Source organism: Equus asinus, chromosome 2, assembly GCF_041296235.1.
Source record: "Equus asinus isolate D_3611 breed Donkey chromosome 2, EquAss-T2T_v2, whole genome shotgun sequence".
Taxonomy (NCBI): domain Eukaryota; kingdom Metazoa; phylum Chordata; class Mammalia; order Perissodactyla; family Equidae; genus Equus; species Equus asinus.
Window position 1 is genome coordinate 180,351,807 of NC_091791.1, and position 25,274 is coordinate 180,377,080.

Genomic DNA, 25,274 nt, shown 5'->3' on the forward strand with positions numbered 1-25,274 from the left:
CACATACTTACCACCCTGGACTATTGTTAAGTATGTGACTCAGATGTAATCTCTAGCTAGCAAGTAATTATTAGAAGTGAAAAATAGTAACAAACCAAGGATATAAAAACATGTATTCATGATATAATCACTATGTTACTGTCACTCTCCCCCTTTTTAACAGTAGACAGAAACAGAGTCCACATCTAGGGAAAGTTTGCTTTTAGTTAAAACCAGGAAAATGCTTTCATAAGAATTTTTCAAATAATTCTTTTTAAATAGAATAACATGAAATCACCTTTTAAGTTCTAACAAAAAACTGCATATGATAAAAAAGGTTTTATAAATTTTCATTTTGGCTAATTATTAAAAATGAGATATTTAAGATTCTGAAGTATTTAACTTTAGCTAGATATGTACAGAACACTTTATCTCTCATCGAAATTCATGAAAACTTGCAAGGTACCTACATGGCTTATTATTGAAAATTTTTAACCTCCAGGGTAAATGAAGGAGAGAATAATTAAGAGAAAACATGACTTCTACCCTCACCTTCTCCCTGGCTTGATTTTCCCAGACCAGATTATTTAAACCACTTTATATGGAGCATCTCCGTGAACAATTCTTACCTTTCCCTTTGTGCTTTTTCTGCTTTTGTTCACTCAGCTTATCCAATGGTAAATCACTGAGATCCAAACTATATAAATTTCTAGCTAAAACTTTAGTTAGTGTCTCCATAGTCAGTGACCACTCAGTGGCTAACTCTTCCCAATAGGTCAACGATGACAATACTGAGAGTAAGTCATCCCACAGTTCTCGGGAGATGTACACATTTAGATTTGCCTTGATCCAGGCAACTATAAGAGTCTATAAAGACAAATAATCAGAAACAACAATGAAATATGTTCAAAATCAGACAATTATTTTAAAATTACCTAACAACAAGCAGAATTTTAAATCACATAATATTCATGACCCTTTCTTGGTACATAATACTTATAAAAGTAATTCACACAATCATTAGCACCTACTATAAATTTCATTTCAACAACTGTCAACTCCCAACATTCTAGTAATTAAGACAAGTTGCCAAAACTGAAAAGAAATCTTCCTAAAGTTGTAACTATCCTTCATGCTGTATTACATTAATGTTACATAAAATAAATGCTGTTTAAAAACAGATAAAAGTCCCCACTCTATTAAGCGTTGAAATTATTGAACTAAAAAACCAAAACCTACATTCTTAAAGATGGAAATCACCAACTACACAATTTGAATATCTAAAAAAACAACGTACTAGAAATGTACTTAATGAAATGTGTTTTTGAAAAATTATATGTAAACTAAAGGATAAATTAAATTTCATTTTAAAGACACTAGAGGAATCAAAAGCATTCTGTAATAAATCCAATCATAGCCTAAAAAACGTATTCATAACAGGACCGGAATTACTGATTAGCCAGTACTTCTGAGATTTTACAGATTTCTACCGAAGATACACCCTCCTACTGAAGAAACAAGTCACAAAATAAAGTCTTTCAAAATCTGAGGTCTACAAATTTCACTAAGGAATTCACATAAATTTACACATTAAATATAAAGATGAAAATGAGCAGAGTTTACAGTATAGTAACAACTAGTGACCCTCCATTCTATCTTTAAACAGACTACAAAAAAGTTATTCCATATAGCAAGCTAAAATTTTGTCTTCCTATAGCGCCCATCATTGGGTTAGTGCTAATAACAGGGAAATTTAGACAAAAAAAAGCTAATGAAGTCAAGAGGAGTTTAGATAATAAAGGTAGCTGGTTTCAAAGGATTATTCGCCACCAGCAGAGAATTTTAGCTAAACTAGTGTATCTGAAAAAAAATTAATTTGAACAGTTATACTTATGGCCGAGAATTAGATCTGAGACAGCTTCTATCTTTGACATTAGGAACCATTTTATCCAAGTATTTGTATTTAATGTGTCATCTTAAGAAAATATTATTTTGCTTTGTATTTTCCAAAGAATCTATAATACATTTAAAGTCAGTATTCAATCCTCAGGTTGGAAAACACAACATGTAATTCCTATATAACGAAACTACCACTGATACTTCAAATAAAGAAGTGAAGAGAATAAAGTCTTATGGAACAGCATGCTAAGAAAGAATCTTGATTATTTACTACTTTGTCGTTACTACAGAACAATTTAAAAGAAAGTTTTGTTTTGCTAACAATTTCAGAGACTTGGACACTCTAAAGCAAACAATACGGCCATTCCTCAGGACACCTTTGGGCAGCTTTCAGCAATCACACATAAGGACGCCACACAGGAGATAAACATCACCAACCTGTTTTAACACTTTTTTCACAGGCCTGCTATTTCATCCACTTCTATATTCTTATTCTATGTATGGCAAATAGCCTATTTTGATAAGCAACTTTTAATTTAGCTCTACAAAAGATTGTTTAACTTGAAATGATCTCTGATTTAAAACTTTTTTTCCCCAGATAACAAGTTCAGGGCTCAATGAATCTTAAAAAAAACAATCTATCCATCTGTTTATCTATTTATTTATTTTTATTGCCTGGAAAAGTGGTCCTGCAAGTCGACCTGCCAAGGTCATGTTTTTTTTCCCCTGGAACTGCAGAAAAGCTTGTGATGGCGTCTTCAATACAGACTCCGTGACTCTGAGCAACACAAGCAGCATCTGTTCCCTTAAAGGAAAAACAGGAATTAATGCTTCCTTCCTGCATGTTTGCTTTTCGTTAATGAATAACTTTCAAATTAATATTTGTTATAAAGATGGTATCATCTTTTAATAACTCAAATATCAAATATCTTTCAAATTTTAAAAATTCTTTAAATATTGAAATTTAAAATTCCATTTTATAAATCTATACCAGCCATTCGTAAACCATTTTTCAGCTTTAAAATCCTCTTATCAAATAAAAATTTATGCAAAAGCTGGTGAACAGGGGGTAAGAATGTGGAGAGTGCTCCCATCCCACCACCCCACAATCAAGTAGTAATCTTAGGGAGCTATCTGAAGCACACTCATCTATCTATACAAGATAATTCCACCTTGATGCCTGGCCATCTAATACATCTTTACAATATGGAGAACAAGCACATATCTAGAACAGTACCAGGTGCAATTTAAAAAACAACATGATATTTTAAGATTAACAGATCACAATCAGCCTGACAAGTAATCAAGGACCATTACTCTATTGCCTCTTTCATCCTTTTTAGTTTGACTATTTTTACTCCAAGTCAAGCCAATCCTAATATTATCCTCACCTGGTCTCTTTCTGCTAGATGCTTATTATTAAGACCATCAAACTACGTTATTTACACCTGATAATTTGAAAATTGATTCAACCACCTGTGAAAAAGAGGCTGACAAGGGGACTTCAGTTGGGTGTACAGCCAGGCTACCAGCCCAAGTCCCTATCACAGCCTCCTCCCTTTTGACTTATTGGCAGACTCATTCTAGGAACAGCAATATGTGCCTGTGAGAAATGTGGCACAGGCAGCAACAGATCTCAGATCTAGATGTTATGGTTTTTCTGGGAAGTGGGGGCAGAATCAAAATAGAAAAGTATCAATTAAAAATATTGTGAATTTATTAACAAACAAATGCACGCATTCATTCACAAAATAAAAATCAAAAGCACCACATTTGTAATCTTAGGCTTCCAACTTAACTATAAGAAATGAAAAGCTATTTGAAATTAACTACATATGTAATACAGTATAGATTTTCCAAATCTTATCTGATTTGTGGTCAAATCATAACTCACTCATATATCAGGTAACCTGTCACTTTGTAATACAATAATAATGATTTTAATTCATAAAGTCTTATAAATTTGATGTAAACACGTGAGTAATCTCTCATAATGCAAGGGAACTTGAATCACCATGTAAAACAGAGATATTATCTACTTCATAGGATGCTACAAGGATTAAGAAAGAAAATGCATATAAAGTGCTTAAAAAGATACCTGGCACAGAAAAGTGCTCCAAATAAGTTAATAACAATAACTACTTCTAAATGAAACTATATTAATACTGTTAAGAATTTTTTCAAAATAAAGCCATTTTTCCATATGTAGCAAAACATAAATTAGGCATACTCTATGACTAAGTACTCCCATTTTTTAAGAATAAGTCAAAGGAGGAAAATTATATACATATAAGGATGTTCATCATTCTCCCCTCTTCCAACAACAAAATGAAATAACTACAAATCCATCAACAGGTGACTGGTTAAGAAAATAATGCTACATACATATGGCAGAATACTGAATGAGTGGGTGTGTGGTTTGCTGAACCAGATGTACACCAAAGGGCAAACAACGGTCACCTCTAGAGAATGAGCCTTCAGGCAACTTTTATTTTCTTTTTAAAACTTTTCTTTGTTTGAAAATTATAGTGAATACGTATTATTTTTACAAAAACTGAAGAACTGGACTTATTTCCCTGAAAGGTCTTTTTTTCCATTCAATTAAACAAATATTTATAGAGTACCAATAATATATAAGGTACTAAGATAAAAACAAGACAACCAGTATATACCTTTTAGGGCCTCTCAATTCAGTGAGATAAAGAGACATTTATAAATCACTTTATAAAGTAATTTAGGAATTAACAATTTTGACAAGAACTATAAGAGAGGTACAAATACAGAACGAAAGTGAGGGAAAAAATGTAAGTAAGGGTATGTGGAAAAAGGAAGGTGGACTCTAAGGATAGTTACGGTGACAACAGGAAAAGACGGCAGGAATTAGACATTCTAAAGAGAAGTTCACAGTGTGCTCAGGAAAGGTAATTTGATAAAGCTGGGAGGCAGGAGTCTATCCTGCCAGGTGGAGTTTAGGCTTGAGAGAGGGCTAGAAAAGTAGGCAGAGGCCTGACTGTACGTGGCCTTGATTGTCAGGTTGAGGAATCAGGCATTTACCCATGCAATCAGTTAGTTATTCATTCATTCATTCACATATGCATAAATTCATTTATTCATACATGCATACATGTATCCATTCTGATGGGGGGGAGGTCATCATATGCCCTTTAGAAAGATAATCCAAGGGATGTTGTGGAAGTTTGATCAAAATTGTTTGAGATAAAGTGAAGGAGACTATTGTCATGATCATCACATAAAATATTACATTTATTCATTCGTCCAATAATAAAAGTGTCTACAACATTGTAATAAGCCCTGTTCATACTTTTCCTCTAAAACTTACTATACTCATATACACAATGAAAAAAGCAAGGATAAATGTTTTTTACCAAGTCTTTTTGTCCATTGATACTTGCACAACCATGAACCGATAAATATTAAGAATGCGTTTACACATATCTGTGTGCTCATCCAGAAGATTTTTTATTTCATTTGCAGGTTCAAGAAGAAATATGTTTGATGAGTTTATAATAAACACCTAAGATAAAAGAAATCATGAGCCATTCACTATAGAATTTCAATGGCAAATTTCTTATTCAAAGAAAAAAAAAACATACGCTCATCACTAGGTGATCTACAATGAACTTAAAAGCCTAAGACTATAGGTTAATTCTAACCCTACTTCTACCATCAGCTTGGTATCTGAAATTTAAACTCATTAAACCCGTCTATTTTTATGTGTATCCAGACAAATATAAAATTACTACTAGGCACCCAAAGAAAATAAGCCGAGTGAAAAACAGCCTTTCTTAAAACTGAGAGCTTTACTATAATAACGCTATTGCTGGGGTTGGCCCCGTGGCTGAGTGGCTGAGTTCGAGAGCTCCGCTTCCGAAGCCCAGGGTTTCACCGGTTCAGATCCTGGGCCTGGACATGGTACCACTCATCAGGCCATGCTGAGGCAGCGTGCCACGTGCCACAACTGGAAGGACCCACAATTAAAATATATGCAACTATGTACTGGGGCGCTTTGGGGAGAAAAAGGAAAAATAAAATCTTAAAAAAAAAAACACTATTGCTGTCATAAAATGAAAAGAACAATAAAAAAATACAAATAGTTTAGGATAAAAGATAATAGCTAAATCAAGAAGAATTTTCTGAATGAGGTGTTCAAAACCAACTCTTCTCTTTTTTCAAGTTTATTGGCTGTGTGTGATATCTATTTTGGTAATAGTTTGCGTATTATAGTACTACTAACAAGGATCCCTCAATATGTATCTTTAAATTCATTTTAATCAAATTATTAATTGTATTTTGTTATTGAGGACAAAGTTATAACGGTGACAGGTATGTGGAAAGGTTCTCAAAGACACTTCGGAGGAACAGAACTTACATCTACTGTGAACCTAGGAGATTTACATCTTCTACACCCATAATTCTGATTTAAATCTCCCGGAGGAACTACATAACAAAACATAGTTGTAAAATCAATGTGAGAAAAGAATATTAAGTTAACTTTAAACGAGTGAAAAGAGCTGACTCTCTAAGTCTAGCAATAGTGACCAGGAAAAGAAAGAAAGAGGCACAAATAAACATTAGAAACAAAATAAGGACATAACTGTAAATCCAGTAGAGAATTTTAAAATGATAGTTCAGTGGATAACTTAACGATCATAAAATTAAAATGGATTATTTTGTAGACAAAACAGTAACTGCCAAAACTGACTTGAGAAATAGAAAAGATGTATACATGAGTACCAGGAAAGAAGAGAAGCGGTAACAGTCTCCCTGATCCAGCCCTGAACACCAGGCCTAGACGGCTTGACATGCAAAGTTTTGCCCAACCTTCATGGAAGATGATCCCTATTTTACATAAGTTGTTTCAGAGACAAAAAAGAAGGAAAACCACCCAATTTGTTTTTCAAAAAATATAATCCTGTTATCAAAAACAGACAAAACCTATATAAAAAAAGAAAATAAGAGACCAATATCACTTATGAACATATAGATGAAAATCTTGAAAAAATTGAGCAAAACACAATACTTTATGACCACGTAGTATTTACCCCAGAAATGTAAGAATGCCTTGCCATCAGAAAAGTCTATTAATACAATATACTCTTATCAATAGAATAAAATGGAAAAAAGCATGATCATCATAATGTATGCATTCAGCACTTATTTTTAAAAAAATTTTTAGCAAACTAAGAAAAAAGATAAAATTCCTGAATCTGAAAAGAAGCATTTATTAAGAGCTATAGCAAATGTTTGAACAGCAATTGAACCTGAGAAGTACTGCCAAAAGCCAATAACAAGACAAAGGTATTCACTATTACCTCATTGTCCTGGGAGACCCAGTAAGCACAAAAGGAAGTGGAGTGGGTAAACAATGAAAGTAAATGTGAATGAACTGAAAAGGAAAAGACCAAACTGACTATGCAGCATTCGGGGAGAAAAGCATCCCAGATGGGAAAAAAAAAAAAGCAAGTTTAAAAGGCCTGAGGTGAGAACCTGCCTAGCATATCTGAGGAAGAGCAAGGAGTATAAAGTGAAGTGAGGAAGGGGGAAAGCAGTGGGAGACGATGTTGAGAAACTGAGCCAGGGCATGTGGAGCAGAGGCTCTCACACTGCCAGTGGTGAAAGAACAGGCTTTTCCCCCTAAGTCTTTCGCAGACCAATCCTACTGAAAAATACGATAAAAAATGAAGTAATAGGAAAAAGGAAATGAAAAAAGAGATACAAAATACAAACTCAAACTTTTCATCAGAATCAAGATATTAAACGACTTCGCTTCTAAACTCTCACACTCAATTTTGTAATTATCTTGTGGACCAGCACTAGTCTATGGACCACAATCTGAGGAGCAATAACAGACAGCCTTATAGATCATTAGAAAGACTTCTGCTTTTACGCTTAGTGGTAATGGAAGACCTCTGGAGGATTTTGAGCAGAAAAATGACATGATCTGACTTACATTTTACAGGATCCCTTGGCTATTGTGTTGAGAATATGGCTATATGAATGAGAATAATGGGTGGGCAAGAGCAGAAGCAAGGATACTAATTAGGAGACTACTCCAATAATCCAGATGAAAGATTCTAGAGGCTCAGGCACAGGAGGTAGTGTGAGGACTGAATAGTAGTCAGATTCTGCATACATTCTGAAGGCCGAGAGAATCTGTTGTCAAGTTAGATGTAAAATATAAAAGAAAGATAGGAGGGGCTGGCCTGGTCGCACAGTGGTTAAGTGCGTACGTTCTGATTCAGTGGCCCTAAGTTTGCTGGTTCGGATCCTGGCTACGGACATGGCACTGCTCATCAAGCCATGCTGTGGTAGGCGTCCCACATATTAACTGGAGGAAGAAGGGCACGGATGTTAGCTCAGGGCCAGTCTTCCTCAGCAAAAAGAGGAGGATTGGCGGCAGGTGTTAGCTCAGGGCTAATCTTCCTCAAAAAAAAAAAACCAGGAAATAAGATGGCCTGAGCAACTGGAAAAAGGAGCTGCCATTAAATGAAATGAGGAAAACTGCAGGAAAAGCATGTTTGTTAAGCAAGATGAAAAGCCAAGTTTTAGACATGTCAAGTTTGAGATGTCTATTAGATATTCAAGTGAAGATGCCAACCTGGCATTTAAATACTTGAGTTCAGGCCTTTTAGAGTTCAGACGAGAGGTCTCAGACTAGAGATAAAATGTTATGTAGAAGTTGCAGCATATAGATGATATTTAAAGGCATAGGAATGGATGAAATCAGCAAGAGAATAAGTAGAAAAGAGATCCAAAAATGGATTCCTGGGTACTTCAATATGAAAAGGTCAGGGAGACATGGAAAAATCAGTAAAAAAAGAAATTCTGAGATGTGGTCAGTGAATTAGAAGAAAAACAAGGGGTATGCTATTCTGAAGGTCAAGTGAAGAGGAGTTTCAACAGGGAGAGAAAGATCTACTCTGTAAAAATGCTCCCGACAAGCCCATTAGGATTAGGATTGAAAAACGTCCATTTAACAATGTGGAGGTCACATACGGCTTTGACAATAGTCTGACGTAAAAAATGAGTAAATATTATGAACTCCTACAAATCAATAAGAAAAAGACAACCAACCAAACAGAATAAAAGAAAAAGTATATAATAGGGAATTCACAGATAAGAAAAGATGCTCTATTTCAGTACTGATGAAGGAAAAGCAAATGAAAACAGAGAAAGACAAACTTTAAAATAAATAACATTTATCTCATATATAGGAGCAGCAAAAATTAAAATCTGACCATACAAGTAATGGGGAAGATATAAGGATATAAGAACTCACAAATACTACTGGAGGGATTATAAATTATTATCACCACACTGGAGAACAATTTGGCAATATTAGTAAGGTAAAGCTGATAATGTAGGAATCTTCCAACCCAGTAATTCCACATCTAGGAAGATATCCTAGGAAAATTCTCCCACATGTGCTAAAATACACATATATAAGAATGTTCAATGTAGCACTACATGCAACAGTGAGAAACTGGAAACAATTTAAAAAACCATCAACAGAAAAGTGAAAAAATAATCTGTGAAATAATCATAAATTGTAATACCACAAAGTAGTTAAAATGAATGAATTATGCTATATATCAACAACAAATCTCAAAAACTTAAGGTTAATGCAAAAAGTTGCAGATGACAATACACCATGACACATTCACATAAATTTTAAAAAACTGTCTAGAAAAATATGTAAAGTTTATCAATATTATAAAGTGAAAGTTAAAGAAAAAACAAAGTATGGCATAATGATGACTGATTAATGTGGGTGGTAAACTTATTACACTTAAAAATTATATTCTACACTGAAATACTGAATTATATATCTTTGAAATACTTAACGATTATTATTTTTTAAAAATAACCAAAATGTGATCCACCTGTAAAACTGCCTGGGTACCAGCTCGTGTGTTTTGTTCTATGGCTTCTTCAGAGGCATTATGAAGAACATCTTCGTAGGTGCCATTTTTTGCCCAAGCAGAATTTCGAACGTGATCAGCAATACTAGTCTCATTTTCCTGAAGCAAAATCAAGTTGTTAATATATCATTAATTAAGAATGTTATGACAAGTCAGTAAGCTGGAGAAGTAAACTGGAAATTATTGGGTCCCACTGCTAAGCATCCTCTCAAAATAGAAGATGTCTTATTTGATTACAAAAAAAGTGAAAAAGAATGTTCACTGTAAAAAAGGTTCTCGTTGATAAAAATATAAAGAAAGTAAAAAATCATCCATAAGGACCAGCCAGTGATTATATCACTTCAGATATAGAGACATTTTTCTATGTATATAATGTATAAACCTCCCCTCTGTACACTTACACACTCAATAATGGGATTATATTATTTACAGCTTTGTAAGAGATGAATCCTGTTCTAAAGTAAATACCAAAATCCAAATAACTTAAATAACACAACAGAAAATAGCTTCTATTTATCCTACTTACGAGTAGTAAAAATCCTGTTATCTGAAGACAGAAGAATATTGATACTTCAAAGCACTGAGACTCAGCTTTCTGCTCGAGTTTTAGCGGTCAAACGTCCTGCAGACTATGGACTTCCCTCAGGTGAAAAGCCACACAAACAGGAACTTCACTCAGTGTTGTTCCTTTTAAGTTTCTCTCTAGTTTCTTTCTGCTTCTGGTCACTCACTAGTATCTTCAAACAGTTTTTGTTTTTCGTATTTTGTCTAGAGCTTATGATTGTAACATGCAGGAGGTTTAATTTAAAACTAACTACGCTGGGGCGGGCCCCAGGGCCAAGTGCACTGCGCCCAGGGTTTTGCCCGTTCGGATCCTGGGCGTGGACGTGGCACCACTCGTCAAGCCATGCTGAGGCGGCATCCCACATGCCACAACTAGAGGGACCCACAACTAGGAATATACAACTATGTACCAGGGAGCTTTGGGAAGGAAAAAAATTTTTTAAACTCTTTAAAAACATAAAAATAAAAATAACTACTCTGCCATTACCAGAAGCAGTACTGGAACTCAGCTCCACCTGAGCAGCCAACACAATACACTATGGTCTAGTCTATACCTTTCTCTTTCTCCATTCTCCCATCATCAGCTATCTTCTAAATAGTTCTTCCTGAACGACCCACAAGCACCTCAAATTCAAGATACTTAAAAGTAAGTTTATTAACCATGTCCTCCCCATGCTACCAACTCCTCTGGCCACCTTGGCTACCACCACCAAACTTGCACTTTTTTTCTTCCTATTCTTGTGTGAATGGCAACTACCCTGTTGCAAAAGAAAGAAACTTGGGACACCTCACCATTCCTCATTTCTCTCAGCCCAATTAATCATCAAGGCACATTGATTTTACCGCCGAAGGAGCTCATATATCTGTCTTCTCCCTTCTATTCCCATCGTAACTTCCCCCGTCCTCTATCAGGTACTTATCATCTCCTTTCTGAACTTTGCTTATACTTCCGAACTAGTCTCCTTGCTCCAGACTGGCCTCCAATCTATCTTCCACTCTAGGTTTGAATGATCCTTCTGAAATAAGTAACTATCCCTACCATCCTTCTCTTCATAATCCCTCAAAGGTTTTCCAGTGTCTAGGTAATCAAAGTCCACGAAAATGGCATACGAGTTACTGAACAGAGTCTAGTTCTCGCATATCTCATATTGCCTACCACTCTCTCCCACCTGCTCTTAGCTACAGTCAAATAAAAATATTTTCAAGGCCTCTCACCACAAGCTTTTCACACTGTGTGGCTCCTTTCCCATGTGTTACCTGCCCTTCATATTATATTACCTCCTCCGGGAAGCCTTCTCTAAGCAGAGTTAAGTACTCCCTTTCACACTCTAAGATCACAGCAATATTACTGTTTTATAATACTTACTTTGCATGTTTTTCTTCTTGCTAAATCATAAGTTATGTGAAGGTAGAAACGATGACTGACATGTTTCTACTCCAATACTAGTTCTCAGTGTGGGCATTACCATGTTTTACAGAGCTCTCTGAAATCTGGGGGAGTGTTTTGTTGTCCCAAGAATTGAGAATACTACTGAGATTTAATGGGTGAGCTGGGAATCCTAAACACACCACAAGGTGCAAGACAGTCCTGCACACACAAAAACTGTCTTGTATTCCACGTCTTTCAAATGTTTCACAAATACTATGTGAATACAAAACCCATTTATAAAATTATCTGAATCTATAACTCCATTTTATAATTAACATCAAACTTTAAATGATTTTTATACATACTGAATTTATCAGAAATATAATCAATGATTGATTATATCTTTTATTTTTGATTCATGCCATTAGCAAGAGTTGTTGGCATTTTGAAAAATCACATCTCTAATGGCAACACTGGTTGCGGTATTTGAGTAACCAACAGAACATACCTTCACAACACTCCCACATCACCCTTCCTTCCTGCCTTCCTCTCTCCTTCCCACTGTTCGTTTTTTAAATTATGTATGTAGATAGATTACATTATCTATCATTTTTATTAAAGGTGAGTAAATTTCACAGGTTACACTCAGTACGGAGCTATAAATTCATGTCAAAAAATTGGAGGAAAACAAATTATTTAGATCCATAGGTTTATTTTCTAGCTTTATGCAAAAACTGGATATTTTTATTGGTGCATACAAATATAACTGAGAATACTATTTCATAATTTACATGGTTAATTTTATTTGCTTCAATTATATTTCTTAGCTACATTTTTCCCCTTCTTAGAAGTAGGGGAGGATATTCTACATATATATACATCACATATATACATCTATAAATATTGATGCATTGAATCTCTGTAGAATGTGGCCTATTTGTTCACAAGTTAACATCCAGATAAACTCCACTGATGAGGTTAAATTAACCACTAGGGTGAATAAACACTACCAAATTGCTCCCATCTAGATTTAGTAAGATAGATGTCAATATTAGACTCCAGCATTTTGGTGAGAACTTGACCTATGACAAAGGTTAAACAACCAAAACAAAAGAATTAAGGAATAAATAGAACCAGGAACCCAAATTCCACTTCTACTCTCTTTTCTCTCATCTTTTTCCCTCTGTGAGTAAACTTCAGTCTTTCTTATCACAGACCAGCTTCTTAGCAGGTCAAGACATGTTTTATTCTGCAATCAACTTAGTGCAAAAATTTCCAAGAACGAGCTCAGAATATTCTGGTTTGTGCTGGGTACCCAACTCCTAGAATAAGACAGGCCAGGGGGAACTGTAGTTTGGTAATCACTCTGAGAAGTATGATACTGCAACATCCATTTTGATCTAGTACCACAGTGTAAAATATTCCACCTTTTATAACAGCACCTAATTTTGATCTAGACAATGACTTCAAGAATTACTACACAACCTCAATATTAATTATTTAAAGTTGTGATATCTAAGGGCTTTGGGATAGAGTACTGAGGTAACATATTATCTAAATTGCAAAATATACTGAAAGGTGTCTTCACATTCCCATTTAGTAAGTATATATGTGTTAACATGATATTACACTTTGGTGAAAATCTTATCTATTAAACCTATTCTAAGATACATAAATCTTAACATTTTACCTCTTCTCTCTTTTCTCCTTCTTCCATTGAAATATCACGGTCTGTGACACTGTCAATGCAAGGTAAGTCTGAAGAAGAGATGACAATTTCTTCAGGCTCTTGCATGAACAAAGGTTTTTCCTCTTGCTGGATCCATTCCTGATATACTTTTACCACTTTTCTCATAGCGGCTGCTTCACAAATTGGTAATAAAAATGCCTAGTGAAAAAAGAGAATAGAGATAATGATACTTACTTTGACACAAACCACTAATACATACATTGCTATTACGTTACAAAATGTGAGATATAAATGATGCTTAAAGAGTTAAAATCAATCTACTTATTGTCAGAAAAAGCCTTTTGTCTCCAAATAACTTGTAAATACACTGAGATAGAAATGCTTTTGGTAGATGGACACTGATTTCAAGTACAAGGAGCAAAGACTTGTTTGAATTGTACTCTCTCAAAACGAAAATATTTCCTGTTTTGTGAAATAACTGTACTCCTACAAAGGTCAATGTAAATACAACTTTTCATAATAAATCACATTTTTCTAACTTATTGCTTTTTAGATTACTATTAAAATAAATTTTGATAGAAAGATTTTAATTAAAAAATAAAATCTAACTCCAAGAAGTAATAAAAATCACATGTAACAAGGCAATTTAGCTTTTCTAAGCATATTAAAAAAAAAAGTTACAGTTTTGTTTTGTTTTGTTTAAAGATTGGCACTTGAGCTAACAACTGTTGCCAATCTTTTTTTTTAATGCTTTTTCTCCCCAAGTCCCCCCAGTACATAGTTGCATATTTCAGTTGTGGGTCCTTCTAGTTGTGGCACATGGGACGCCGCCTCAACATGGCCTGATGAGTGGTGCCATGTCCACGCCCAGGATCTGAACCAGCGAAACCCTGGGCCGCCGAAGTGGAGCGTGCAAACTTAACCACTTGACCACAAGGCCGGCCCCAAGTTACAGCTTTTTAATTTTGTTTTACATATAATAAAATTATAGAAGTTAAATAAGGCAAAATACTTAGAAAATTAAAAGGAGTATCTTACGGTTATTCTTTCCTTTAGGTACTTTTTGGGTTGCCTTAACTTTTAAAAAAGTAAATGCTTTCCTCACCACAAAAATACTACATTTTCATAGCAAAAAGATTTTTTTATACAATTCAGACATGCAAATATAAAACAGTAAAAATATCTCAGTAAACAGTAAAATTCACAGTAAAAGAAAAAGAATCTCACTACCCAAAGTCCTGTCCTTATGCATGTTTGTGTTTATGCATCAACATTTTCACTCTACTTTTTATTTGCAAATAGAAAGGGAATTAAATTGCTTTTAATTTTTCTTTTTAGAAAAACTATTATTTTCAACTCTAAAAATCACAAGACTTCTACCTAAAACCTGCCACTTCCTACTCTAGAGTTACCAGTAGATGTATTTAATAATAATCATGGCATCAAATGACTTTATTTTATCTGAATGAAACTAGCCAAGAAAATCAGCTTCCCAAGATAATGATGAAAAGTCAATGCATAATATCAACAGGGTATTTAATATGCTGTTTGGTAATCCTTTTATTTATTTGCTATTATTGATTCCCTAGCAAACTACATTACTTGCTACTTTCTCCATCTAACAAACCCATTCTCAAATTCTCACTCTCATATTCCAGCAGTTTAATGGTCAATGGTCTGATTTTGATCATCACTGCCTGCTCTGAGGCTATTTCATAATTGTAGCAACAGGTGAGCCTTCCTTACAAAGGTTCAAAAAAAAAAGCTCAAACAATTTCAAAGAAGTTCTAGTCTTAGATACCGAGAAATTAATTTATTTTTTAAAATATTAGTATGGCGGAGCCAGCCTCGTGGCCGAGAAGTTCACGCGCTCTGCTTCGGAGGCCCAGAGTTTCGCCGGTTCGGGTCCTGGGCACCGACATGGCACTGCTCAACAAGCCACAGTGAGGCGGCGTCCCACATGCCACAACCAGAAGGACCCACAGCTAAAAATATACAACTATCGGGGCTGGCTCCATGGCCGAGTGGTTAAGTTCATGTGCTCTGCTGCGGTGGCCCAGGGTTCAGATCCTGGGCACGGACATGGCACTGCTCGTCAGGCCACGTTGAGGCAGCGTCCCATATCCCACAACTAGAAGGACCTGCAACTAAGATATACAACTATGTACCAGGGGGGGTTGGAGAGAGAAAGCAGAAAAAAAAAAAAAGACTGGCAACAGTTGTTAGCCCAGGTGCCAATCTTTAAAAAAAAAATATATATATATACAACTATCTACCAGGGGACTTTAGGGGGAAAAAGGAAAAAAATGAAAATAAAAATCTTAAAAAGTTAGTATGGGAACTCTGTATTTTCTATTCAATTTTGTTGTGAACCTAAAACTGCTCTAAAAAATAAAGTTTATTAATTAAAAAAATATTAGTAATCTCCAGAGCTAAGATATTTGTTATTGCATAAACTGTCATACTATATCCCAAGTGGCTTGATGAATTTATTAAAGACCTAAGTGTATATAAGCTTTGTCCTAACAGGTCCAAAATCTGATTTTCAACACACTAAATATGGATCTTGAGGAAAGACTGATATTAGCCACAGCTAAAACACTGATGTGTAAAAACCAGAGAACCAATTTATACATTTACAATGAGACTTAACTGCCATAGAAACCAGAACATTTAAATCCACATATGGCACATTATCCCTCTATGATAGCACCAATCAGACATCAATTATTAATTAATAATAAGCATAACTGTCATCATAGGCAGGAATATCTGAATCTACATGCTCAACAAATTTTCTCTCTGTAGACAGAACTGCATGAGGTCATCTCCAGTTTTACGATTCTATGACTGTGAAACTACATCACAACCAAAAAGACTACACGGAAAGGAATCAAAACAGCAGGAGAGAGAAAAGTCAAATAATTAATGGTATCAGCTTAAGATAACCTGGTACAGTTTTCTAGTAACTGGCTTCACCGATGGGATCTGATTTACTGTAGCTAAGGCTCTCTTCTTCCACGAATAAACACTAACAAAACATTTTGGTCTCTGATGTTCTTTTAATACGCTTTCATTAGTGCCTCTCCTGAGGGTGTACAGGTGCATCTGACTGTCTTTGGGCGGGTGGGTTAGACTGGTCATGGAAGGTTTCTCTGGTGTAGTCACATTTAAGCTGTGACCTAAAGGCTGAGTAGCCAGGTGAAAAGGGAAGGTGGAATGGGTACAGAGGAAAGAGAGGAAGGTTGCAGAACAAAAGATCAGATAGGAAAACCAGTAAGTTTGGAGGCTACGAGGATGGAATTATTTGAAAAATGACAGGTAAAGACATTTCTACTAAACTTGTTTACCTATAGAAGGACTTGTACTCTAGCTGGAATTGCTAAGGGCAAAATCATTATATATCCATACACCTGATAATTAATGGAATATTTTTGTTTATACTACATTATGGAACATATGAACTTTCAAAGTAAGGAAAGAAACTATTTCACAGATTGAGAATTTGGCAAATTTATCCTCAGTATTAAGAAAATAAAAATAGCTTTCCTACTGCAATCTTAGATTGATTCCTTTTCAAAATATGGATGGTTTATTGGAGTCATCATCCTAAAATGTATTTTTCCTTAGTTCTGCCTTAAAAGTCACTTTTAAAAGATAATGGTTACAATAAAAACAATTATCTCAGAAGACTTCATTTCACAGCAATATCATAAAAATGTATCCTGGAATCTTCCTGCATAGAATGCCTAAAAACTGTCACATAAAAAATACAATGTACCGTTTAAAATGAATGGCTCAGCTTGTATGGATATTCTGAGCCTAGAACAAAATGGGAGTACAAATCCAGAGAGGCAAGTGAGCAATGAAGCTGCTGGCTGCCGCCTTGGACAGCCTAGAGAGCTCTGGCCACCTGTACAGAAGGACAGACAGATCAGGTCCTACAGGTAAAGCTGAAACCAATGAAGGCTACCACCTCAAGACAAAGGTGAGCTGGGAAGGGAAGAAAAAAAGCTTCTCCACTGTTCACTGACTCCAGAGAAGAGTCAGTGAGCAGACGTGTCTACTGACGTGGGGCAGAAGAGTACAAGGGAAGAAGAGTCTTCCCGGCAAATTCACCTTCTCAGGCTGCCATCACATAACTCTGAGTGCAGCAAAATGGGAAGAATCATAAGCTGAGAATTTTAATTTAAAGGTTTCAAAGTAATTCCCATAGAATTCCAAAGAAATGTAAGCCCATAACGTGAAAACCCAAAACAAACAAGCATGAGTAAGTAAACAGAAACAACAAGGACAAAACTGCAAAAACTTAAGTTACTTGAATTGTTGAAATAAGGACAATAAAATAAGCATTTTTAATGTTTTGATTAAGAAGAAAGTGAAAATATGATTAAAGAATAAACTACTGAAAAACATGACTAGGCAGATATGAAAAAACCACCAAATGCAACTTTCAAAAATTAAAATATGAAGAGCATGATTAAAAATTCAATGAGGGGAATTCTTGGTTTCCAATAGTATGGTGAACTAGGTAATCTGAGAAACCTTCCAATTGAAAAGACAAAAATGATGGATTTTTTAAAACTTTAAATTTTTTAAATGCATTGATGAGCCAAAAAGTAGGAAAAAAATATTCGCAAGTAAAAACCTACATGAAATCCAAACTTAGAGATGTTTTAGAGGGAGCAGTAAAGCTGATTTTCACTTTCAGTGGAACCACTTACTTTGGTTTTCAGGGATCTACTGGGGCGACGCAGGGAGAACAACAGGAAACCTCTAAACAAAGCTGAGGTTCCAAAGGACTATATCTTGTCATTGTGAGCCTGAATTAGAAATAAACCCATTCCATTAAAAGTCTGCAAGGAAAGTTGCCCATATCTAGACACAGAGTAGATAACAATACAACAAAAATCTCCCCAGAGACATTTGTTGCTAGCCTTAACACAGGTTTATACTGTGCATTCATATTATTTGGCTGGCCTGAACCTCAAATCAAGAATTCAGTTTAATGTAAAATGGGTAATGTCTCTGCATCTAGAAGAAGCAAATGTAACTCTTCTCTGGAAGAATCAATGTTTAGCAAACCAAATGAGGAAATAAAGTCACAAGAAGCAAAAGCTCAGAATCAAAATTCCTAATTTCTGAAATCACAAAAGATTGCAAGAAACACAAGAGAATACAGCACCAAGAGAAAGAACATACAGAAACAAAATATGGCAGAATCAGACCTATAAAGACCTCAAGATAAAAATTATGTTTACATTAATATATAAAATATAAGTAAAGAACCAGACACAATAAAATTATCAAGCAGACTGGCCAACTTCCAGAAATAGTTGTAATAAAAAAAAAATATCCAGAATGTAGTACAGAGAGACAAAGAGGTGGAAAATATGAATGAGGTTAACAGTAAGTGAGAAGGTCTAATACACACATCCTGTCAGAGTTCTACAAAGGCAAGAAAAAATGGAACAGAGGCAATATTTAAAGAGATAATGACTGAAAATTTTTCAGAACTGTCAAAATATATTAATCCATAAATACAGTATGCCCAAAATATCCCCTGAAGAATAAAGAAAAGGAAATCTAGACCTCGGACACACCATAGTAAAGTGCAAAATGCCAAATATTAAAAAAAGATATTAAAAAGAGCCAGAGAAAAGATAGTTGACCTATAAAGCAGTAGGAGTTCAACTGCTAGTAGACATCTCAATAGCAACAACGTAACACAGAAAAGACTGGGAAAGTATCTGAGCATCTGAAACGTGCTGAGTGAAAATCACTGTCAACCTAGAATTCCATGTCCAATGAAAAACATCTTTCAAGAATGTGGGCAGGGGCCAGCCGGGTGGCACAGCGGTTAAGTGCACACGTTCCACTCTGGCAGCCCAGGGTTGGCTGGTTCGGATCCCGGGTGCGGATATGGCACCACTTGTCAAGCCATGCTGTGGTAGGTATCCCACATATAAAGTAGAGGAAGATGGGCACGGATGTTAGCTCAGGGCCAGTCTTCCTCAGCAAAAAGAGGATTGGCATCAGATGTTAGCTCAGGGCTAATCGTCCTCAAAAAAAAAAGAATGTGGGCAAAATAAAGACATTTTCAGACAGGAAAAACTTAAAGTGTTTGATACCAACAGACATCGACTAAAGTAAATTGTAAATGATGAACTTCAAGCAGAGGAAGGTGATTCTAAATAGATGATGTGAAAGGGAAGAAATCATAATCAAAGAAAGTGATAAATATTTAACGAAATGTAAATCCATACTGAATGCACAGAACAATAATACTGGAGTCAAAACACAAACATGCAAAACAGAGCTGAATTATTTGATAATTTAACAATATATAAGTTGGGGGAGAAATTAATCCAAACATAACAAATTAAATAAATCCAAATATAACAGTAATTATAATAAATATAAATATTCCAGTTAAAAGACAAAAATTTTTAAAAATCCAACTATATTTACAAGAGACACATAGAATCTAATGATTTGAAAGGGTTGAAAAGAAAAAGGTTCAAAAAAATACATAAGGCTAATTCTAATAAAAAGAAAATGGTATAAATGTAGTAATAGTATATGAAACAGACTTTAAGCAAAAATAATTTCTATAGACGACAGGGGCCATAAATAAAAGGTTTAAATCACCAAGAAGATATAAAATTATAAACTTGTATGTATGTAATTTCACAGTTTCAAAATGTACAAAGAAAAATTTCTAGAACTATAAAGAAAAAAAGAGACAAATCACCATCATACTTTAAGATTTTAACACAGCCCTCTCTATAACTATGAGGTCAAGCTGACCAAAAATCTTAAGTAAGGATATAGAAAAGTTGACCTACACAATCATAAGCTTGATCTAACAGACTTTCACGATCGCTGAACTCAACAGAAAAGGGTACATTCTTTTCAAGCACACAGGACATTTACGAGAACTGACTATATACTAAACTGTAAGTTTTAATAAATTTTAAATAATTAGTACAGACTGTATTCTCTGACCACAAGAATCACATTAGAAATTTGTAAGAAAAAAATAGAAAAATCTAGTATGTTTGGAAGATACACATTGCTAAATAACTCATAGGTCAAAGAAGGTATTAATGTGAAAATTAGAAAATATTTAGAAGTAAATAACTCGTGTGATATATCAAAATTTGTAGAATGTAGTTAAACAGTATTAAGAAACAGCCTCAAAAATGCTTATATGAGAAAATATAGCCTCAAAAAATGCTTACATGAGAAAAATGAGAGGCTAAAATTAATCACCTAGGAAAAGAACCACCAAATAAAACCAAGAAAAGTAGAAAGAAAATAACAAGGAGCAAAAACTAATAAAAGAGAAAATAAACATAAAACAGGATCAACAAAGCCAAAAGTTCATTCTTTGAAAAGACTAATAAAATTGACAAATCTCTGGCAAGAATCATTACAAAGAAAACAAACAAGAGACAAATACTAACAGGAACGAAAAGGGGGAACATGAATATAAATCCTTCAGAGAATAAAAAGATTATAAGAGAATAAACTTTCTGTCAAATTTGAAAACAAATGCAACAAACTCCTAGAAAAATAAACTTATTCAAACTGATTCATGAACTAGAAAACCTGAAAAGTTCTACAAGCTTTAAACTTTCCCACAAGTAAAGTACTCCAACATTATTTGTCAAATATCTTTCCTTCTCATTTGTCATATATTCTATCAACACAACCTTAAACCCGGCAACCAGAACCACCGCCAAAGCCGGACAAAATGTTACCCCAAGTTTGTTTCTTTAACCTAGGTTGACAAGGCTACTGCTGCCTCTGGCTCCATTTTACATGTCAGTAAACACGTGCAGGAGATGAAGATCTGCTTTGCCTAGAGAGCTCCCTGGCATGTGAAGGCTGTATGGGACAGAATAAAGAGACTGACACAGGAGGCAGGATCTGTGAGTTTTAGGCCAGATCTACCACTTACTTGTAGTGAGACTTGAACGATCCCCTTCAGCTACAAAACTCAATGATGTTTACCTGTAAAAGTTAAGTACCTTTGCTATTAGGAGCAAATGAGTAGCTTTCCTGAGGTTTATTTTCCACAAAATTTCTATGAATTGAGAATGTGCACTCAAGGAATTTCTAGCTATCTTTATGTGAAATAGCTTTTATTCTTTTTCTTTCCCTCTATTTTATTCCCCAAATAATATTTGCCTTAAGCAACTTTAATTTCAGAATGCCTTAGAGACAAAACTGGGCCTCTGAAAGGAAGATAAAAGCAATGAAGACATCGCTGCTTATATTTATAAATGACTTTTTATTGATTGGAGAGTGAAAGATAAAATACTTTTACTATAATTTATTAAGCAAATGATAGGAAGAAAAGTTTCAAACCATAAAGGGCAAAGCTAAGAAAATTATTCTGATACAGAAGGAGTACGGGGGGATAGTTATTAAATTAAAATCACCACAAACTAAAATATATAAATAACAGAAAATATTAAAGGATTAGATGTAGTAAGTTTAAAAAACTAAACAAACTTTAAAAAAACATTTCCCTGGAGAATAAATTTTAAATAGCTGAAAGTCAGTATTTCAATATTAAAAAGTCTCTATTACAAATGAAAAATACTGAGAGGTATTTTACCTGACGAAATATCTCTGTGACAAAGTTTACATTACTTCTTTTAGAAGAAAAGACCCTGCGAACGATTTCAATGTCTGTGAGATGCTCTTCATCGATGCTGCAGAGACTGGAGGAGCTTGGCTCTCGCTCGGTGAGCGTGCTCGTATTGGAATGAGACTGTTCTGGTTCTGCAGTTCGATCTGCTTTATCAGCATTATCACTTTTGTTTTCTTCTCTGGATACTAAACTAGCAGCTGCTCTCTAAAATAAAAACAAAAGGGGGAGAATATCACAATCATTTAACTTCAGATTTTGTCTTCTAATAGCAAATACTGGCAGAATCTAAAGCATTCCACAAGTAACTTACAGCAGTGTTTAAAATCCGGGCATAGGGTTTCATTTGGAATCCATTCTAAACAATTAAATGGCAATGCAAATAATTCAACATCTAAGCAATATAGTGATACTCACTAATCATCTATCCATCTATAATTAGATTTGTTTTTGAGTATGTTTTTGGTACAAACAAGTTACTAATTGAAGCTGAGTAAATAATGCAGATGAAGTTGGCTCTGATCTTCAATAATAAGTAAATAACAACACTGGACTGTTTACTCAATAAAGTCTTAATGTTTAAAATCATCTCTATCTTCACTTAGACAAAATTACACAAGTAGAAACTTCTTAAATTAAAATCCAAAGGAATGAAAGAAAAATTATGTCAGAAGAAACAGAAATGAAGCTAAAAGAAAATATTAGAAAACTCTATGTTCTAATAACTTAATAGAACTTACACCACGACTGAAGATGAAGCCTAAGTCTAGGGAAAAAGTAAAACTCTTAAGGTGGTGATAAAGAAATTACTACATGGGATAATAGGAAGATGGTAAATTAGCTTCTGGTGAGTTACTTGATTTTTCTCTCATCACCAAATAAGAGAGTTTAAGTAAATGATCTCAAATACGCCTTCTCAATCAAAAAAATCTGATTTTAGTCCATTAAGTTCTGGGATCGTAAAAATAGTTTCCATATTTTTTTGTAGAGAACTTGGAAGACAGTTTTGGGGAAAACACACTGCATTGTCTGCTACAGATAAGTAGAAGGCTAAGGGGAACATAAGTCAAATTTTCTGAGTGTCAATGAACTAAATATCCTTTATACCTCCACTAAATTTTTAAAAGATTTAAGAAGTCTTTTAAAAAACACACTATAAGATTTTTAAAACTAAATGAGGAAATCTGAGAAAAGGAAAATAAAAATAGTAAAATATATATACACTATAACAGAGACTAGTTCAGGAAAAACTAAACTGAGGGAAAAGGAAAAAGTGAAAAAAGTATGAAAAAGAGGAAAACTCTTTAATCAAAAATAGAATTTTAAATATTAGTCCCTCCACTGTATAGTTGAGTAACTTTACATCACGTTTCTAGATTCAGTGTCCCTGTTGAAACACCAAGTGGGGGAACGAGATGCAGACAGGACTTTAAATCAGCATTCTTTGAATGCCTAGAAATCTAAAAAGAACTATGAAGGTTCTATAACCATTTAATCGCATATTGTTTCCAACCGCAAGAATTTATTTGTACAATTCAGGATATTTTTAGTACTGTACAAGTAACAAAATACATAAAAATATATAAATGCAAACATAAAAATGTATAAAGTACATAAAAAAATAAATCAGAAGTTGAGACTCATATATGACTAAAATAATCTTCTATACCTTCCAAGTTTTATTTCTTTTACTAAGAAAACTATTGGTTCTAACAATAATTGTTAAAATTTGGATTTATAAAATACACAAAGAAAACATCATTATTACCTGTTTTAAATGTGTTCTACACCTAGGGCAACTGATATCAGCAGACAAATATCATAAGCTATTTCCAACTTTAACAAGCTTGCCTTACGTGTACGTTACCTGAATATTCTTTGGCACCGCTTCACCTTCCATCCCAGGAATATGAGGTCCTGTATGTGGCTTTGGCTCAAGCCAGAAAGAAACCAGCCAACGAATGACAATAACACGAGCCTTAATGAAAGGCTCCTTTGTACAATAGATTGCTTCATTGGTTTCAGTATCCTTCTTTATCATGACATAATGTGGCTTTGGTCTCATCTGGGGGATATCTATGTAAAATAAAAGGAAAACAAAAGCCAAAATAAGAAAGGAAGTATGCTTAGATAAATCTACAGTTTAAAACATTTGAGAAAACATTGTAATAATAGTCTGAATTTGGAAGTAGATTTAGTACAAAACTGATATTTTAAAATAATTTGCCAGATATCAGCATGGAATCTAGAAGAGTGAACCATATATGGCTGATACATGAAAACATATCTTTTTGTAAAATATCATTAGAATGCTCAATGAATCCTGTCTAAATACAGAGAAGCTTCCAGAGCCATTTAAAATTAATGAGCGCTCACTTCAATTAACGTAAGACTGAGACACATATTTTGAAGTCATACAAATATGAATTTCTCCAGCAAAAATATTTTTAAAGCAAATATTGTTCCCAACTGGAAAGGTTTGCTACCCTGCCTAATTTAAGTCATTTCTAATAGCCCTAATAGTTTTGCCTAAGCCTGTTAGTCGCCTAAACTTGACAGAGCTTAAAATAGGAACATCTTTCTGCAAAAAGAACATTTCCTCATACAGACTGCCAATGCCCTCTATAAATGGCAGAGATCTGCTTCTAACCAGGATTTGTCCAGGAGGCTCTAGCTTCAAGGCTCCACCAGACATATTGGCATAGCCACTAAATACTGGACAAGCCATGATCAAAGTATACGACAGTGTTATTATTCATATAGAATTTGAATAAGACATTCTAAATTCAACTCTTGGGGGACCTTAAAAGGAAAACTTACAATATAGTTTAAGGATCATATTCAACATTAGAATTAAGTTTAACTTATAATCAAAAATATTTCTGGTGGGCAAACTTTTACCAATAGGTGAGATCCAGAGAATAAGTTTTTATAAAAGCTCCTCACTCTCAATGAAAATTTCCTATCAATAAAACTCCACTTTCAGTATGAATGAAGGTATAATATCTCTAATCAATCAATACAAATATTAAATGTTACCAGTTTTCTGCAGGTAACAAATGCCACCTTACATTAAGGTACACCTTACGCTTATGTGCAATCTTTTAGAAAACTCCAAAGTACACCTTACGCTTATGTGCAATCTTTTAGAAAACTCCAAAGACCACC

At 34.4% G+C, this 25,274-nt stretch overlaps 1 protein-coding gene across 8 annotated transcripts in view; it reads right to left on the reverse strand.

The window, feature by feature from the left end:
• The window catches only part of RALGAPA1 (Ral GTPase activating protein catalytic subunit alpha 1), a 223,950-nt gene that overhangs the window by 149,426 nt on the left and 49,250 nt on the right, over nucleotides 1-25,274 (reverse strand). For all 8 annotated transcript variants that reach the window (XR_011501562.1, XM_044765509.2, XM_070504251.1 and 5 more), the window contains exons 9-15: nucleotides 23,974-24,182; nucleotides 22,074-22,313; nucleotides 13,445-13,642; nucleotides 9,783-9,920; nucleotides 5,265-5,413; nucleotides 2,554-2,683; nucleotides 609-846 (exon numbers count right to left, since the gene is read on the reverse strand). Coding sequence is in view for 7 of the 8 variants with exons in the window: in XM_044765509.2 (XP_044621444.2) it covers nucleotides 609-846; nucleotides 2,554-2,683; nucleotides 5,265-5,413; nucleotides 9,783-9,920; nucleotides 13,445-13,642; nucleotides 22,074-22,313; nucleotides 23,974-24,182 (1,302 nt within the window). In the remaining variant the exon portion in view is untranslated. The remainder of the gene's footprint in view (nucleotides 1-608; nucleotides 847-2,553; nucleotides 2,684-5,264; nucleotides 5,414-9,782; nucleotides 9,921-13,444; nucleotides 13,643-22,073; nucleotides 22,314-23,973; nucleotides 24,183-25,274) is intronic.